Genomic DNA, 16,770 nt, shown 5'->3' with positions numbered 1-16,770 from the left:
ACATTGAAATTAAACAAATCACAGATGGCCACTACCTTGGTCCCCTTGAATGCTGCCACTAACAGTATTATGTGGTAAGAGGGATTTGACAGCTTCATTTAAAGGATGGGCAGGTTCACATAGAAGGAATCAAGTAACAAGCTGTTTAGGCATTTAAAAGTGAATGCTGGTATCTTAAATTGTACTTTAAAATAATTTAAATTTCTGATATCCCCCAAGCCAGCAATATAAAGGCTTTTTTTTAATTATCATTTGAATTTCAGCGGTGTCCTAAAGCTGTATTATTGTTATTTTAACTATGAAAGCAGTTTGATTGTGGACAGATGGAAATCAAGAATACTTGCATTATAGAAAAGGTTTGGAGAGAAGCAGAAGTTGCCAGAGCATATATTTTCTCAAATGTCTGATTTGTGAGTTGTATGAAGACACATAACAACAATAAATGAAAATGTAAATCTATAACAAAGTCAACTACACAATATGCTGTTGGTCTGATTTTTTAAAAATTGTATTATTTTTCAGTGCCAGCTCACCAGAAGAAAAGGGAAAATACTTTATTTGACATTCATAGATCTCCTGCAAGAAGAAGCCATATCAGGTAAATTGTAGTGGTAGAATATTTCCTATCTGTAATTGTGAGTTCCTGGATTTTAAGAAAGATATTTTGGGTGAAAAATGCTAAACTAAATGAATTTATTAAACAAAGATATTAACTGTAAGTCCATTGGGTGGATGTTTTTACTGTATGGTGTTTTGCTCAGTGGTTTATTTTTAACACTAGTTTTTTCCTGTCCCATGATTATGATGATGATGATGATGATGATCATCATCATCATCATCATCATGTTTATGCTTATACCTCGCTTTTTCTCTCCACAGGGAGACTCAAAGAGACTTATATTAAAAGCATTTCAGTAACTCTTGGCTCACTTTGCTATTCTGGTACAAATATATATTTTTAGACAGTATACACCATGTTATAAAATATCTTGTTTCACCTGTAACAGTTTGGGCTAATGGATTCCCACTGCTCAAGTCTCATTATATAAGATGTCAAGGGTTTGCTGAACCATAGTTTTTGTTATATTTTGATTCATTTTATGGTTTTCAGTTGGGTTGCAGTTCAGCTTCCCAACTGTTCTGGAAGAAAAAAAATGTGTCTTGGTTCCATCCTGTTAAATGAGGTTTAGCGTGATATTTTCATAACCTCAATTCATGAAGGCAGCACTGTTGATGCTCCTTATCTTCATCTTTTAAGTTCTAAGTGCTTGTGGTGTCATTTACTGTAAATACTAGCCAGTTCATTATATACTATTGAGCTGAAATATTTCATTGTTTGCATAGAAGAAAGAAGCATGCCATTCATAGTAGTGATACAACCTCTTCAGATGAAGAACGTTTTGAAAGAAGAAAATCCAAGAGCATGGCAAGAGCAAGAAACCGGTAAGAATATTCATTTGTTTGTTCATCTGAAGAAAATATTTTGATTCAAAATGTATCTGAAGAAAGTATTTTGATTCAAAATTTGTTATGTCAGACATGTGAAATTTGCTGCTGCTCAGTCGTTTAGTCGTCTCCGACTCTTTGTGACCTCATGGACCAGTCCACGCCAGAGCTCCCTGTCGGCCGTCACTGCCCCCAGTTCCTTCAAGGTCGAGCCAGTCACTTCAAGGATATCGTCCATCCATCTTGCCTCTCTTCCTTTTTCCTTCCATTTTCCCAAACATCGTGATCTTTTCCAAGCTTTCCTGTCTCCTCATGATGTGGCTAAAATACTTCAGCTTTGCTTCTAATATCCTTTCCTCCAGTGAGCAGACAGCCATTATTTCCTGGAGGATGGACTGGTTGGATCTTCTTGCGGTCCAAGGCATTCTCAGGATTTTCCTCCAGCACCAGAGTTCAAAAGCATCTATCTTCCTTCACGCAGCCTTCCTTATGGTCCAGCTCTCGCATCCATAGGTTACTATGGGGAATACCATTGCTTTGACTATGCGGACCTTCGTTGCCAGTGTGATGTCGCTACTCTTCACTATTTTGTCAAGGTTGGCCATTGCTCTCCTCCCAAGAAGTAAACGTCTTCTGATTTCCTGGCTTCAGTCTGCATCTGTAGTGATCTTCGTGCCTAGAAATATAAAGTCTGTCACTGCCTCCACGTTTTCTCCCTCTATTTACCAGTTATCAATAGGTGTAGTTACCATGATCTTGGTTTTCTTGACGTTTAACTGCAACCCAGCTTTTGTACTTTCTTCTTTCACCTTGGTGATAAGGCTTCTCAGCTCCTCCTTGCTTTCAGCCATCAGAGAGGTATCATCTGCATACCTAAGGTTGTTAATGTTTCTTATTACCTTATTACAATTAAAGATGCTGGGCCTGTGGCCTTTAACATGCAAACCATAGGCTGGTGAGCTTTGCACATCCTTGCCACAGAACTTTCTTTCCACATGTAGAAAGGATTGAGTTTTCAGTTTCCATTTGAGGACATAACCAAGATTCAGTGGGAGTCCCTGCATGAGGAGAGGACAGGGCAATGCACAATCCCCTATCAAGCTCCTAGCATTACTTTCCATAGTTGTCCCCCCCTCCATCTTTTTGTCCATTGACTGGGGCCACTTCTATACTGCCCTTATAGCCCAGGTTATCTGCTTTTGAACTGGATTATATGAGTCTCCACTTACAGATAAACAGATAATTTGGGATCAGATCCTGGGCTAGAAGGACAGTGTATACGGGGTTTGGGACTCCACTAAAAAGTTCTGGATTCAACCTAGTCAGCTCAGGTGCATTTCAGGCTCATGTTCACTGCAGTCCCTTTGTCTGTTTTCACTTCCTAATGCATTACTATAACTTCATTAGCTAGTGCTCTTGTTGAAATAAAGTTGAAAATTCTGTGTTTGGTTTTTATATCAAACAGATGTCTGCCTATGAACTTCAGAGCAGAAGACTTGGCCAGTGGCATCCTGCGTGAACGAGTGAAAGTTGGCGCAAGCTTGGCTGATGTCGATCCTATGATTCTTGACAAATCGGTATACTTCAGCTGCTTGTTTTCTAGTTTACACATCTGTGCAAAAGTAATGTTGGCATCTCTAATCAGAAGCTTTGTAAAATCAGATTCTCAGTGTACACAATGTATTTGACCCATCTAACTAAATTATGGCAACTGAACTGCCTTTTATAGACTAAAGATTGATAGTATTGAGCAATAATTTTAATTTGAGATGGACTGCTGCACTTCCAAATGTTACAGATCACTTCAATTAAATAAACCTGGCTCTGAGTGCATTCTGTAAACTTGAAGTGATTCTTTTTAAAACCAGTAATGAAACGTTACCTTTATTCTCTCTCCTAGGTGCGTTTTGATAGCATAGGTGGATTGAGCAATCATATTCATGCACTTAAGGAAATGGTTATATTTCCTCTTCTGTATCCTGAAATATTTGAAAAATTTAAAATTCAACCACCAAGGTAGGTGGATTCCCCTCCCCTTTATATGTATTTGAGTAGACACTAATGGAAGATATTCTCCTTTTCTGTTTGATTTCCATATTCACACCCATAACTTTTTTCAGAGGGCTGTGAGATCTTCAGCATCAGATTGTGTAGGGAGCGGCAGAGAGGAAGGTGAAATTTTATTTTGGAAGCAGGGTTCACCTATGGAATGTTAGATGTCACCTGTTTCATTCAAATCTTTTATTTGACAGTCCCTTAGTCAGTTATGGTCTTAATGCATACTGTTACTAGTTGTAAATTTACTATACAGCTGTGGACCTGGAGGTAAAAGGAGTTTGAAGGTAGAGGTGCCAATGGGAAGAGGACCAGCTGGCAGACTGAATCCTTTCTATACTTGTTGCATGGATTAGCTGTTTAGCAAAGTGACTATTTCCATAATACCATATAAAGTTTAGGTAACACTGGTTGATACTACACTCTTATATTCAAAGAACCTTATAACTAACTTTCTTGACACAATGTGACTTAATTTGGAAAGGATATGTGTGTTTCAAAAGTAGCTTTGGAGTGTTTAAACAAAAGTTAAGATTCCTTTTGGATTGCCCAATCTTTTCAATATGCACAGGATATCCTGTTAAATTGTGGTCAGAACCTCCATACAGTATGTTGAGGGTACTGCATAATCAAATCCTCTTTTATTTGCTTGTCTATATGTTGACAGTGTTTCACTTTTGGAGGAAACTATTGTAAAGGGTGTTTCAAAATGATGAACCCAATTTCAAGCAATATATTTCACAAAGGCAACATGTTACAATTACACAAAAGGTTACAAACAGTTTAATGAGTTGCCAAGTCATCAAATTTTGCAAAACATTTTGAACCAGAAACAAATCTTAAAAATAATCCTACTAATGGGTACTATCTCATTAGTCTCTATGTTGCAGTGTTGCCACCTTGCAAATGACTGAGGCTTGGGGCTATTTGTGTGATGGGAGAGGCATCTAGCGGTAATCATTTGAAGCTTTATGTCCCACCCTTTTAAGCCGTAAGAGTTTCATTCATGGGTGGTTTGTGGTTGCAGAGATATAGCAATTTCAAATTGGGTCAATCATTTTGAAGACTGGCAGAAAATTGCTAGTTGATCTCAGAAGTGTGTCTTTTAGAGCCTTTAAAATGAGTGAGCAACTGCACTTAGGGCAGAGGTCGTTTTTCATAACTTTTCTTCCCTGGTGGGCCATACTGGCACATTTTGGCATGAGATCATTTTCAGATGCCATTTGGGCTCATTTTTTTTTTATTGACCTGAATTTATTTTATATTTTTGGGAAAACCAGAAAGCTTGTGGGGAGGGGGTGTCTTAAGTAGCCCACAAAACTACAGTAAATTGTTTATACCATGACAAATTTGTATAGAAGTTCGTTTTTCTGATGGAAGCAAAACGTTAAGATTTTATTGACAGTGCTTGCTACGCTTTCCTGTGTTGCTTCCCTAGGGAACCGTTTTTGATGTTTCTTTTAATAATTGATGGTCATATGTAATAGCGAATTGCCCTGATAGTTGACATATCAATGCAAAGTGAAAGATTTAAGAATTGTTTTTGTTCATATAAATGATCAGATCCTTTTATAAATAATATCTGTTAAAGAGAATCACTGTGTGACATTCTCTAAATTATTCCAGTTCTTTTGTTTTTTTATTCTTAATTTGTACTAATTTGAATTTCCCTAGGCTTATTGAAATATTGATGAGTGATTATGTAATGAAACTCTTGCCATGAGGGTCACAACTATCAGCTTTGATCACACAGGGAAAAAAAAGAAATAGTGATTACTATGTTTGTCCATTTGTCTTCAGGGGCTGTTTGTTTTATGGTCCTCCTGGAACAGGTAAAACCTTGGTAGCTAGAGCTCTGGCCAACGAGTGCACGGAAGGAGAGAGAAAAGTTGCTTTTTTTATGAGGAAAGGAGCAGATTGTCTCAGCAAGTGGGTTGGTGAATCTGAACGACAACTTCGACTCCTCTTTGATCAAGTTAGTAGACAGTGTTATACTCTTCATAGTTTGTATCTAAATGAGATAGAGATGCTTTTGGGAAACATTGTAAGTGATGGCAAAATCACTTCTTTGTGATTTGGGAAGGCAGTGACCAAAATGAGCAAACTGACAGGGTGAAAACGCAGTCCAAACCAGAGTACGATGTTGGTTGAACTGCATTCATTCGCATTTACTGACAACTTATCACAGAGTCAGTTTTGACTAGAGAACACCATGACATCATTTGTGATGTGATCTTTTGGAAGAGTCAATGCAGGAGTGAGAAACCATTCAATGTTATTTAAATAGAATACAGTTGTGCAAAGAATATAAATAAGGAAGATCTTAGAGATCGCACAGATTCATAGGGAAAGATGCGGTCACAAAGATAGGCCGGTCCCAAACCGTTTAGGGCTATATATCTGTAGGAAAGATTAACAAATATTTCAAGGAAAAATGCTTTTATAAGATTACTAAATATATATGGTTTGCAAAGACTTCAGGAGAAACATTAATATATAGAAACATATTTATAGATCTAAGGGCTTGCAAAGGCCAGTGAACACTTCCAAGGGAACAAAAATGCACATATAAATGCATTTAGATACACAAAAAAGCCAAGAAATTGGGTGGGTTTGAAAAAGAGCCATACAAATAAGGAGGACATGAAATATATCTCCTTTCCCTCCTTCCTTCCCTTTTGACTGGAAAAGAAAACACACTGTTAAGCAGTTTCTCAAGTTGCTCCTGACACTAAAAAAAGGAAGAGTAAGAGGAGAGAGAAATATATCATATATTGTAAGCAATGGCCTCCAGCCTCTGCTGCCTGGTTTGACCCCATTATAAAACAAGGAAGACTTTTTCAGCTCAAAAAAGGGCTGAAAAACTGGGCTTGTCTTCGAGTATATATGGTAAGTTCAGTGCAGTAAATATGCAAGTTAGTCTAGACTTGAAATGGGGAATTTTGTGTAATTTTGTGTAATTCAAACTGTTTGTTGCTTACCAGGCATACTTGATGAGGCCATCCATAATATTTTTTGATGAAATAGATGGCTTGGCTCCAGTCCGTTCTAGCAGACAAGACCAGATTCACAGGTATGTGAAAGCTGAATCTACAGCTGATCAAATGATTTTAGAAACATACATTGAATTCATTTTCCCTTTGGTTACATAAATTATTACATTACATTACATTATTTTAATTTGGGTTTAAAATATTGAAATGCATAGCATTAAAATGATTGTTAAGCACATTGTCATTCATACAGAAATACTGAATGTCTTGTATTTTTTAACCCTTTTCTGTATTCATCTCCTGTTGACTCTATAAAATAAGCTAATTTTTAAACCTGAGCTTGAAACAATATTTTAAATAAGTAATTTGTTTTGTCATGAATTATTCACACTAAAACTTGAATTGTCATCATGGCATCCTTTCACACTCCAGAGTTATAGCACTATGATTCCACTTTAACTGTCATAGCTGCATCCTGTGAAATCCTGGGGTTTGGAGTTTGCTGAGGCAGTAGAGGAGCTGTTTTCTCCTAAATTGCAAATTCAGGATATGAAGAGCAACATACTTTTATAGTGCTTGTTCATCTGAAATTACTGGAATATTTATTTATTTATTTATTTCCAGAATTTATACCCCGCCCTTCTCACCCGGGGGGACTCAGGGCAGCTTACACAGTTGGCAACATTTAATGCCAAGAACATAATAATAAAACAAAAAACAGTATATATAATCAATTAAAACTATAAAATACATCATTAAAATACATTATAAAAATTAAAACATAAGTAAATTAGATCCATTTGTCTAAAAACCTCATGCTTCAGCCTTCAATCGGACCATGTCGACGTTATCGTATTACTCGTTAAAAGCTTGTGCACACAGCCATAATAATAATGCTGTTTGATGGAATTTGTGTGATTTTTTAAATACAGCTTTCCTCTAATCAGAGCAGAAGCAACTTTTAAAACAAAAAAAATGTTTTTCTTACTGTAGTATCTTTCTGGCAGAGCAGTTAATGATAATACAGCAAAGTTCATGTTTTTCCATTCTTCTCCAGACTTTTTTTGTCTGTATGGTTTTTCAGGGTTTAAAGTTTTTGCCTTGCCCAGAGATGAGAGACAACACTACTTTGAAGGATGAATAGGGTGAATTCATTTTGGGGCTGTATTTTTAATAGAATGGTCAATATTAAGTATATTTATGCTTTACTCATGAAGGTATCTTAAAGGGCCGTTCATCTCAAATGCATGTGTTAATTTTGTGTATGGAGTTCTGTACCTTATATTGTGGTGATCAGTTATTCAATAGGAATACATTAGAATTTAAATATTTTTCTAAATGATTTGTAATGTTGTGTCTCAGCTCTATAGTGTCTACTCTACTTGCTCTCATGGATGGACTTGACAACAGAGGAGAAATAGTTGTTATTGGTGCTACAAACAGACTTGATTCAATAGATCCAGCACTCAGGAGACCTGGTCGTTTTGACAGGGAATTTCTTTTTAGCTTGCCTGATCAAAAGGTAAGGTTATAACACTAAATGGAAAAAAGAAATTACCGTAAACTGTCCTTTAAGTGAATCTTGTTGTTATATTTTAGGTAGTGTTGATCTGTTTTCTTTTAATTTCTTACATTTTAAATTTGTTTTTAGGCTTCTAGGTTTTTTTTTTACTATTTACATTGTTTTAAAAAGGATTGTGTTTTTATTGTAGATCTATCTCCCTGAGCTCGTCACAGAGAGAATGGGATATAAAGATTTTAATAAAAAATAAATAATACTGTTGTCTTTAGTCCACTAATTTTGACATTGGAGACATTTTGCCCCAATTTGTCATAAATATCTAAGTTCATTTACTACAATCTTGCTGACAGAAAGCAAATGTTGTTACATAAATGGTGAGATTGTTGGAAGTTCAAGTGCAAGGCTCCCTTTACTCCAGCATTTTAATAGTGGGAATGTCAGCTTTTTTTCTGTAACTCATTGCAGCCCGAAATAGAGTTTTGGAGCTTACAAGAAAGAACCATTAACTTGTTAACTATAAAGATATGCTTTAATTTGCTTTGGAATGAAATATATTTCTATGTGTTTTGCCCCATGTATTTACTTTTATTGTCAGCCTTGTTTTTGGTGCATCATTTTGCCATACCATAATCTACCTTTCTTGATATCATCTCTTACCCTGTTCTATTCTATTTGTTTGCCTAATGTCATATTTTTATATGTACCTGCAGTAGTGAATTGTTTGATAAACATTAAATAATAAGGTACATAACTTAATATTAAATAGGGGAGCACAAAACAATTGTTATTTGTTAGAATATTTTTTATGAAATATCACAGTTTTATGAAAATGACACAACACTAGGCATTCTAGTGACAGTGTCTCATTAGCTCAGGTGGGGGCAGTTTTTGCTGTTATGTTCTTCTGCTGTAAGGGTTTTAAAAAAAAAGTCTAGTAAAAATGAGCAATAAGAGCCGTAGATTATTTGTATTGTCATGCAAGTCTTAATAGTACCTTTTCTGTTTCTTTAAAAGGCCAGAAAGCACATTTTACAAATTCATACCAGGTCCTGGAACCCCAGATTATCAGATCATTTTTTAGAAGAGTTAGCTGAAAAATGTGTCGGTGAGTGGTATCATATTAGTGCTTACTGATTTGGTCTTTGTTCTTAAAAGCTTTTGTCTTCGCTTTGGAAATATGCTTGATGCTTAGTTGTTAGATATTGCACGTCTGTTCTGTTCATTGATATTTCTAATTTCCTGCATTTGAATATATATTAGAATTTTCAATATACATAATTTATTTTCATTCTACCTTTATGGATGTCTCCTTTCACACCTCTAATTCTCAGTAAGATAATGTCGAAAACCTTGGCATGGCACATTATTCCTTTATAGAATTTAACATGGAAGGCTCCCCTAAAGCTCATTGGATGCAGTTCTTTTAGAGGAAAAATACCACCAGACTTTTTTCAACTACAAATAAAATTTGGAATAGCTTACTTTCTTAGATGTGTGGATGCTAATCATGCCCATTTCCCCCCTCCACTGGAATGATTTACACTGAGAAGACATCTGAGCTACTAATCATCAAAAATGTGATCTAGAATCTGCTGGTAAATGTCACAAGATTTTTTTTTGTTTCTAACAGCTGGGTTCTGAATATCTGAAACATACTATGAAACACCAGTCGTACAGCAGAGACTAAGAGATGGTTTGTTCAAAATAAAAATACTTCTTAGTATATTGACATCTGTACTAGTCTCCTAAAAATGTTAGGTTAGGAGGAAAATTACAAATGAGACATATTTAACATTGTAAACTAACCCTTAAAAATAGCCACAGCATCGCCAAAGCAGGTTTCATCTTCTGTCTATCTGGTGCTAGTCAACCGTTCTTTTTTTTTGCAAAGCACCGGCATCAGATCATTTGGGTCGACATCAAAGCAGTAACATTTTAAACTGAACAGCGTCCATTCAGTCAGCTACTGTACATCCGAATTATCCTCTTCATCCACAGGGACTTCTACCTTCGAAGCAACATTCCTCCACTTTTGATCTGCAAAGACCCCCAACATCTTCTGGTGAGAAGAAAGCCAATTTCCAGCAAATGACAAATTAAGCTTTGCGTGGTGTAAGAAAGCATGTGCCGAATCCCATTTCATGTAGATTCTTCTAGAGATTCTGCAGAAGGCATTACATGTGAATCAGATGATGCAAAATGTTTTTTCGTCTCTTGTTGACTATTTTTTCAGTTCAAACAATTATATTTTAAGGTTGCAGGGAAAATTCCTGTTGACCTGGTAAGAAAATATGCCCTAACTGTAGTGTGACCAGGAAGATAAGCAAGGAAAATCAAAGTTGGGGGGAATATCATATCTTTACTCTGACTTCCCTCTCAGCATAGATTAATGTTTCTAAATCTTGCAATTGCACTGCAGTTTTTAAACTTGAAGGGTATTTTACAATGAAGTGTGATAGGAATAAAAATCTAATTTCTATAATTTACAAAGACATTATGTCATTTTTATTGGAAGTCCCTTAAACATTGTTTACTCAGCATTTTGAAAAGTAATATAGGCACACCTATTTGCTTCACCTTTTATTAGATACAGTTAGTAAACTCTTCCTATTATTCAACCCCTTTGGAGAATTTAATGACAAGATTCTACAAATATTTGCATCAGAAGGAATACAATGATGACTGAATGGTACAGAAGTAATTTTGCACAGCGATCATGGATTGAGAGCAATGGAATTTAGACATCTTAATGCTTTGTTTTATTTCGAGAGTTGGAGCATAGGTCCTCTAATTTTTAGTATGTAGCTTATTGCAACTTGTTTCTTTAAAAAACCCTTTGTGGATATGAAGTCTTTGTAACTCAACATGTAAAAAACAAACAAACCAGAAGTATTATGAGGATTATTTTGTTGAACACATATGAAAATAATGGAGAAAGGTATCCAGACGAAAGAGATCATATGCATTATCCAAGCCAGTGATACTCTATGTAAATGCTTAATGCAACTGAGTGAAGTCACGTATTAAAACAAAGGTATAACAAACATGCCTTGGCTTTCTAGCAAATTGATCATAGGAAAGAATTTATCTTGGATATTAGGGGGTATCAATCATTGTATCAGAAGAAACTTGAAAAATAGCTGTCACAAGTATCTGAATTTTGAATGCACAGAATTTCTTTACTCCTTCAACTGTACTAGCAAAGTTACTCCAAAATTATACATTTGTGATAGAAATATTTTGGTTCCCTTGCTGCATTTAATGACTCATTTATAGGCATTAGTTTTCTCATACATGGATGGCTGAAACCAAGACACTCCTCTAATTTGCTGTGGCATCCTTTTAATATATGCTTGTACTAATATTTCCTATTCTTTTAGCAGATGGCCACATACTGTTAATTTCTGCTCTTAAAATGATTTTTTCATTATTTCATCTGTCTAGTTACTCAACTTTGTAGCTTGCTCTGTTCAAATTGATTTTAAATTTAATATCAGACCCTGGACACATTTTCTGCCCCAATAACCTCATTTTTATGGCATGATCGTGTCATGACAACTTATTTTTTCCCCTCTTCTGCTATTTTCACATTTTAGTTTTCAATCGTTGCTGCATTTAAATTAAGATAATTTCCTGTGGTATCTGATTCCCATTAAGATATTCACCTAGATGCTTCTTATGAAATGTAATATGTCATTAAGCAAATATAGATGTGTTTAAGCCAACAAGTTTTGAATATCTATGGCAACACTTGGCTATTGTCGTTAAATCATCATAAGAACTCTCTGTGCGTTTGCCAAATTATGTAAAATAAACTTGTGGTTCTGCAGCAGGGTCATGTCCTAGCAGCTTGATCATGTGTGTGCATTTTCTATTCTTAAAAAGCTTATTCATATATCAATGTGTAGAGGTTGATAACATACTGTAGGCAGTTTTTAGATTTGGAAACAATTATCACAATGTGTCTTGGAAATGTTTATTATTTCTTTTTAAACAGGCTGGGTTCCTGTATAGTACTTAAAACATGACCTAGTGTTAAAACACTGGTTGGCAGTTACTATTCCAAGCTTTAACCCTAGCTTCACTAGACATGGATGTATTTTTAAAAGACTTAGGATGCCTCTTTGTAACCTCTAGGGTTCTTAACCTTTTTTCTTCCACAGACCCCTTTGTCAGTCAGATGAAAACAAAGGACCCTTCAAAATTCAGCAACATACAGTTTTATGACAATCAACATTGGCATGTCTTTACATTAAATTTTAGGGTTATTCAGATTTACATTTTAAAACATTCCCACAAATTCAGGACCTGATAACCTAACATGGTTTATAAGCAGCAGGACTGCCATCACGTGTGATCTAGTGTCGGGTCTAACAACTACCATAATTTCAAAGTATGGATGAGCATAACTGATTTTTCAAGATTAGCAACAGCTGTAATGTGATATAAAAGAAATACTGCTGCAGTTTATTGCATGCATTGATACTTGAAGGAAACATTAGATTTCAGTTAGACATCACAGAAAAATAAAGATAATAGGTTTATTTTTTCAGTCCAAACTCACAGATCCTGAAATATTTCCATGGACCCCCAAGAGGTCTGTAGATCCTTGGTTAATGACCCCTGCTCTAGGTCATATGATGGTGAGGCAATTTCATCATGTGCCCCTTGAAAGTAGGCCCAGTGAAAGTCTTACTTGGACCAGGAAGTCATTTGAAGCCACTTTTAAGAGGGAACATGTTGCAGTGAGCCTTGGACTTGCATGTTTCTCACTTTTTCCTTCTTCAGCATGGTTGTGAAGAATTTTGAAGCTTTTAGATTAACTATAGTTTATCATGCTGTCTGGTCATACTGTGGTTAACCGTAATTATACTTTGTAGAAATAAGTCAGTGACAGACCAAATGTTATGAGGTTGCTTTCTTCCACAAACTACAGTTCAGACACAGTTAACAGTAGTTTGTGGCTTGGACTTAATGCTGAATTGTGGTTAATCTAACATTGAAGTAGATGGATTACTTGTGACTTTACCAGAAGAGGAGAGGGATAAAAGAGCTAACTAGGTATCCATGAACAGAAGGAGCCCTTCTGTTTATGACTATGATCCAGCTGATGATCTCACTAATAGAAAGGGAGAAAATGGTTTATGTTTATCCTACCCCTGCAGTTCTCATACCCAGTTGGTATCGAGAGAGTCTAGAGCAATGGTTCTCAACCTGTGGGTTCCCAGATTTTTTGCCTTCAACTCACAGAAATCCTAACAGCTGGTAAACTGGCTGGGATTTCTGGGAGTTGAAGGTCAAAACTTCTGGGGACTCACAGATTGAGAACCACTGTCCTAGATGATCTCTCAGAGCTCTTGAATTTGGAGGGGGGAGGCTGCAGAGAGAAGGTTTCCTCACTTCCTCCTATTAGTAGTGAACCTCTGTGACATTTCCAGTCCATTATTTCTCCAGTTCATAGGAATAAGCCAAGATAATGCTGGTTGATTATGATCCAATCCATTGCATTTTGTTCGAGTCTTCCTAGGGTAATGGAAAGAAGCTTCAAAATGTCTGCTATCAGTTATAGATCATTGCTGGACATTTTGAGTCCTAGCTATAAAAATGTATTTACTGAAAAGTTATATATGATGGAGGAAACTTAGATCTTAGCAGACAGGTTTTTCCCTGAGCTCTTGAATGAATCAGTTAACAGTTATTATGGAAGAAGAGGGCAGGAAGTGTGAAGATTACCAATGTTTTCTTCCTTGAAGTCTGTTTACTGCTCTATATAGTTTCCAAGCTTTTAACTGTTGACATGTTCTTCTGTATTTATGGTAATTTGAGTTTCTTTGTAATTAAATAAAAGCTTTATTTTTAAATATCTCCTTGCTGAGATTTGATTCTGTGCTTTCTATAGCCATCTAGCATGTCTGCTAAAAACATAGAACCTGATAATGTTGGATAGTCATGTATTCACATGTTTCTTTCTCTTATTGGTTCCTTTACAATTCTTTTTTTTAAGTCTTAAACCCAACTTAAGAGCAAGTTTTAACACTTCTTCAGATGTCCGTTGCAGGTTCGATTGATATTAAACCTTTACAAACTGCAGCATACATAATGGATATGACAGAATGATGCTGGTTGCTTTCAGCTTGCTTGGTATGTGCAAAATGTATTCTGCCCCTTTACAAAACCTGTGTATGTTTTCTTTTTGTGCCCTTAGGGTATTGCGGAGCTGACATAAAAGCACTTTGCACTGAGGCTGCCTTGATTGCCCTGCGACGGCGCTATCCTCAGATTTACGCAAGCAGTCAGAAGCTGCAGCTTGACGTTGCTTCAATAGTTCTCAGTGCACAAGATTTTTACCATGCAATGCAGAATATTGTGCCTGCCTCTCAGCGTGCTGTAATGTCATCAGGACATGCGCTGTCTCCCATCGTAAGGCCACTGCTGGAAAGGACTTTCAATGATATTCTAGCAGTTTTACGTAGAGTGTTTCCTCATGCTGAAATCAGTCAGAGTGATAAAAAAGAAGGTATTTCTACATTTTTATTTCAATTTATTCTGCTTTTTTTCTTCAGTTTCTTACCAACACAAACTAAGCCCATAATCGGTAATGTGATGCTGCCATTTCTGCACATCTCTATGCTCCAGACAACATTCTGTGATTACTGAAGTACTAAACTATTGAAACTAAGAGGTTTTTCAAAAGCAGTTTTTGATACTATATGTAACACTATTGATCAAAGGAAAACACTTGGTATATCTCCACCTTGGGGCTTATCTATAATACCTTTGTGCATCACAACCCCATAAATATATTTAGCAAAACTGATATCTTGGTATCTTTGTATTGCTGTTGTCATTAGTTGAAAGGCCAATGGTTAATCTTTATCTAATTTTAAAACTTCAAATAATTTAAAAACTGAAAATTAAAACTTTTTAAATCTTAAAACCTCTTGGGCATGTTTTTCTTTATTTAGTACATTTAATAGGCTCTAGATCTATTGTTCTGTAAATTGAGCAGCTCCTTCCATTTGTGAAAGTGAATCAGATTGAACTGAGGTTGCTGTTTAGTGAACTAAAGGGTGAAAGTGTTCTAATGGTATTTCTTCCTTTCCTTGAAAGATCATGGACATCCCCACCCCCATGCTCTGAAGGATATCCCAACTCCCCATAGCAGATTTTTTTTTTTGAGGAAAAGCTCTTCTTATTTGGCTATTTCATGGAATTTTGTTCTATACCACTCTGGGTCAATCTAAACATAGATATCAACAATAGTGGTGTTATTTAATTTTAAATATTATTTTTGAAACATTAACCTAGCCTAAGAAGGCTTGGTCTTAGGTATTGATTATATAGTTCTATGTGTAACACCGTTATTTGACTTAGTTCATAGTTGCCTAGGAATAGCAGCAGAACAGATACACAAAATGAAGTCATATGTTCTGGCGATCAGAAATGATACATTTGAATATGACTCTGAATCATATTTTTACTGGAGGATATTAGTCAGCTATTAACTTGTCTTTTGAAATTATTTGGTATAATGCAGTGAAAGAATAGGCATCAGAAAAGGATATGCTTTAAAACTACTATAGAAATGCCAAATGCTTGTTTTTCTGTTCCCTAAACATTCATATGTTTCAGGTGTATGTAACTGAAATAGAACAATATTTTTCTATAGCCCTGAGAAACACTACTTTTTGGAAGCGATGCTTTATCAACCATCAAAAAGTTCTCCTAAAGGTGTCATAACCAAAGTACTGTTCTGCTCCAAATCTGCTTAGCTTCCGTGGTGCTTTAACTTAAGATGTTCCCCGACCATTATTGAAAAGGGGTTATGGACAGCCTATTAAGATTATTTTTCTCAATTTTAATTTCTGTAAATTGAAAATTGAGTCCCTTGATAATGAGAATGGAGTAGATGTATGATTATATTTGGATTTCTAAATTGTGTGAACGTATTAGTTAGCATTTAGAATGGTTATAGTTTATAGAAATAGATAGATTTATTTAAGTTATTTTTATTTAAAATAGAGGAAGTAATAGCAATAGAGTTATATACTTTCAGTAGTTATAATTTGGAAATTGTTTTAGTGTGTTTAATGAGTTGTTTATTCAGTATATGTTTTATTAGTATGTGGTTTTTCTCATGTTTTCTTCTGTATGTTTTGTTTGGTACAGTTATTTGTTTTGATATGAAGTTAATGAAAAGAGGATTGTTGATTGAAAATACTTTTATATGTCAAATATTGTTGTGTGTTTTGTTTTCTGTTCTATTTGGAGTAAAAGTTACTATTAAATTCTTTCATTGCTTTGTTGAAAGGAAATCAAATAGGCCAATTAAAATTAGAATTTATTGAACCTTTGATGGAAGTTTGAAGTGTTCTTGTTACTGAGTTATGGATAACTCATTTCCCCCCAATTATGGCAAACAAGATTAATTGTTTAATTGAAAGCTCCTTCCATTGATGGATAAGACTTATATCTCAAGACTTATATCTCTGGTATGAAGGGAGGAAATATTTTTGGTTAAAATGTCTACCGTAGTTTTCCATATGACCTCCCACAGGACTTGTAAGGAGGGTCTCCAATTTTCTGGAGTAGCTTTCAGTGGAAAGTTGGCTTATGGGAACTTTGTAAATTCCTTGTGAATTAATTTTCTAAATAGCAAATTCACTCTTCATTGGTATGATTTTTGAAGTATTACACCTCACATTCTGGAGAGTTGGCAGAATAATTATGTGAAATCAGATTTTTTGAGTGACT

General features: G+C 35.4%; 1 protein-coding gene across 2 annotated transcripts in view; it reads left to right on the top strand.

The window, feature by feature from the left end:
- The window catches only part of atad2b (ATPase family AAA domain containing 2B), a 93,599-nt gene that overhangs the window by 37,142 nt on the left and 39,687 nt on the right, over positions 1-16,770 (top strand). For both annotated transcript variants that reach the window (XM_062969112.1, XM_062969110.1), the window contains exons 8-16: positions 523-598; positions 1,345-1,443; positions 2,912-3,023; positions 3,347-3,462; positions 5,302-5,476; positions 6,486-6,574; positions 7,857-8,016; positions 9,031-9,121; positions 14,222-14,533. In XM_062969112.1, coding sequence (XP_062825182.1) covers positions 523-598; positions 1,345-1,443; positions 2,912-3,023; positions 3,347-3,462; positions 5,302-5,476; positions 6,486-6,574; positions 7,857-8,016; positions 9,031-9,121; positions 14,222-14,533 — 1,230 coding nt within the window. The remainder of the gene's footprint in view (positions 1-522; positions 599-1,344; positions 1,444-2,911; positions 3,024-3,346; positions 3,463-5,301; positions 5,477-6,485; positions 6,575-7,856; positions 8,017-9,030; positions 9,122-14,221; positions 14,534-16,770) is intronic.

The sequence above is a fragment of the Anolis carolinensis genome, chromosome 1 (assembly GCF_035594765.1).
Source record: "Anolis carolinensis isolate JA03-04 chromosome 1, rAnoCar3.1.pri, whole genome shotgun sequence".
NCBI lineage: Eukaryota > Metazoa > Chordata > Lepidosauria > Squamata > Dactyloidae > Anolis > Anolis carolinensis.
The sequence above is the reverse complement of the archived record's forward strand: the minus strand, read 5'-3'. Positions and strand labels throughout refer to the sequence as shown.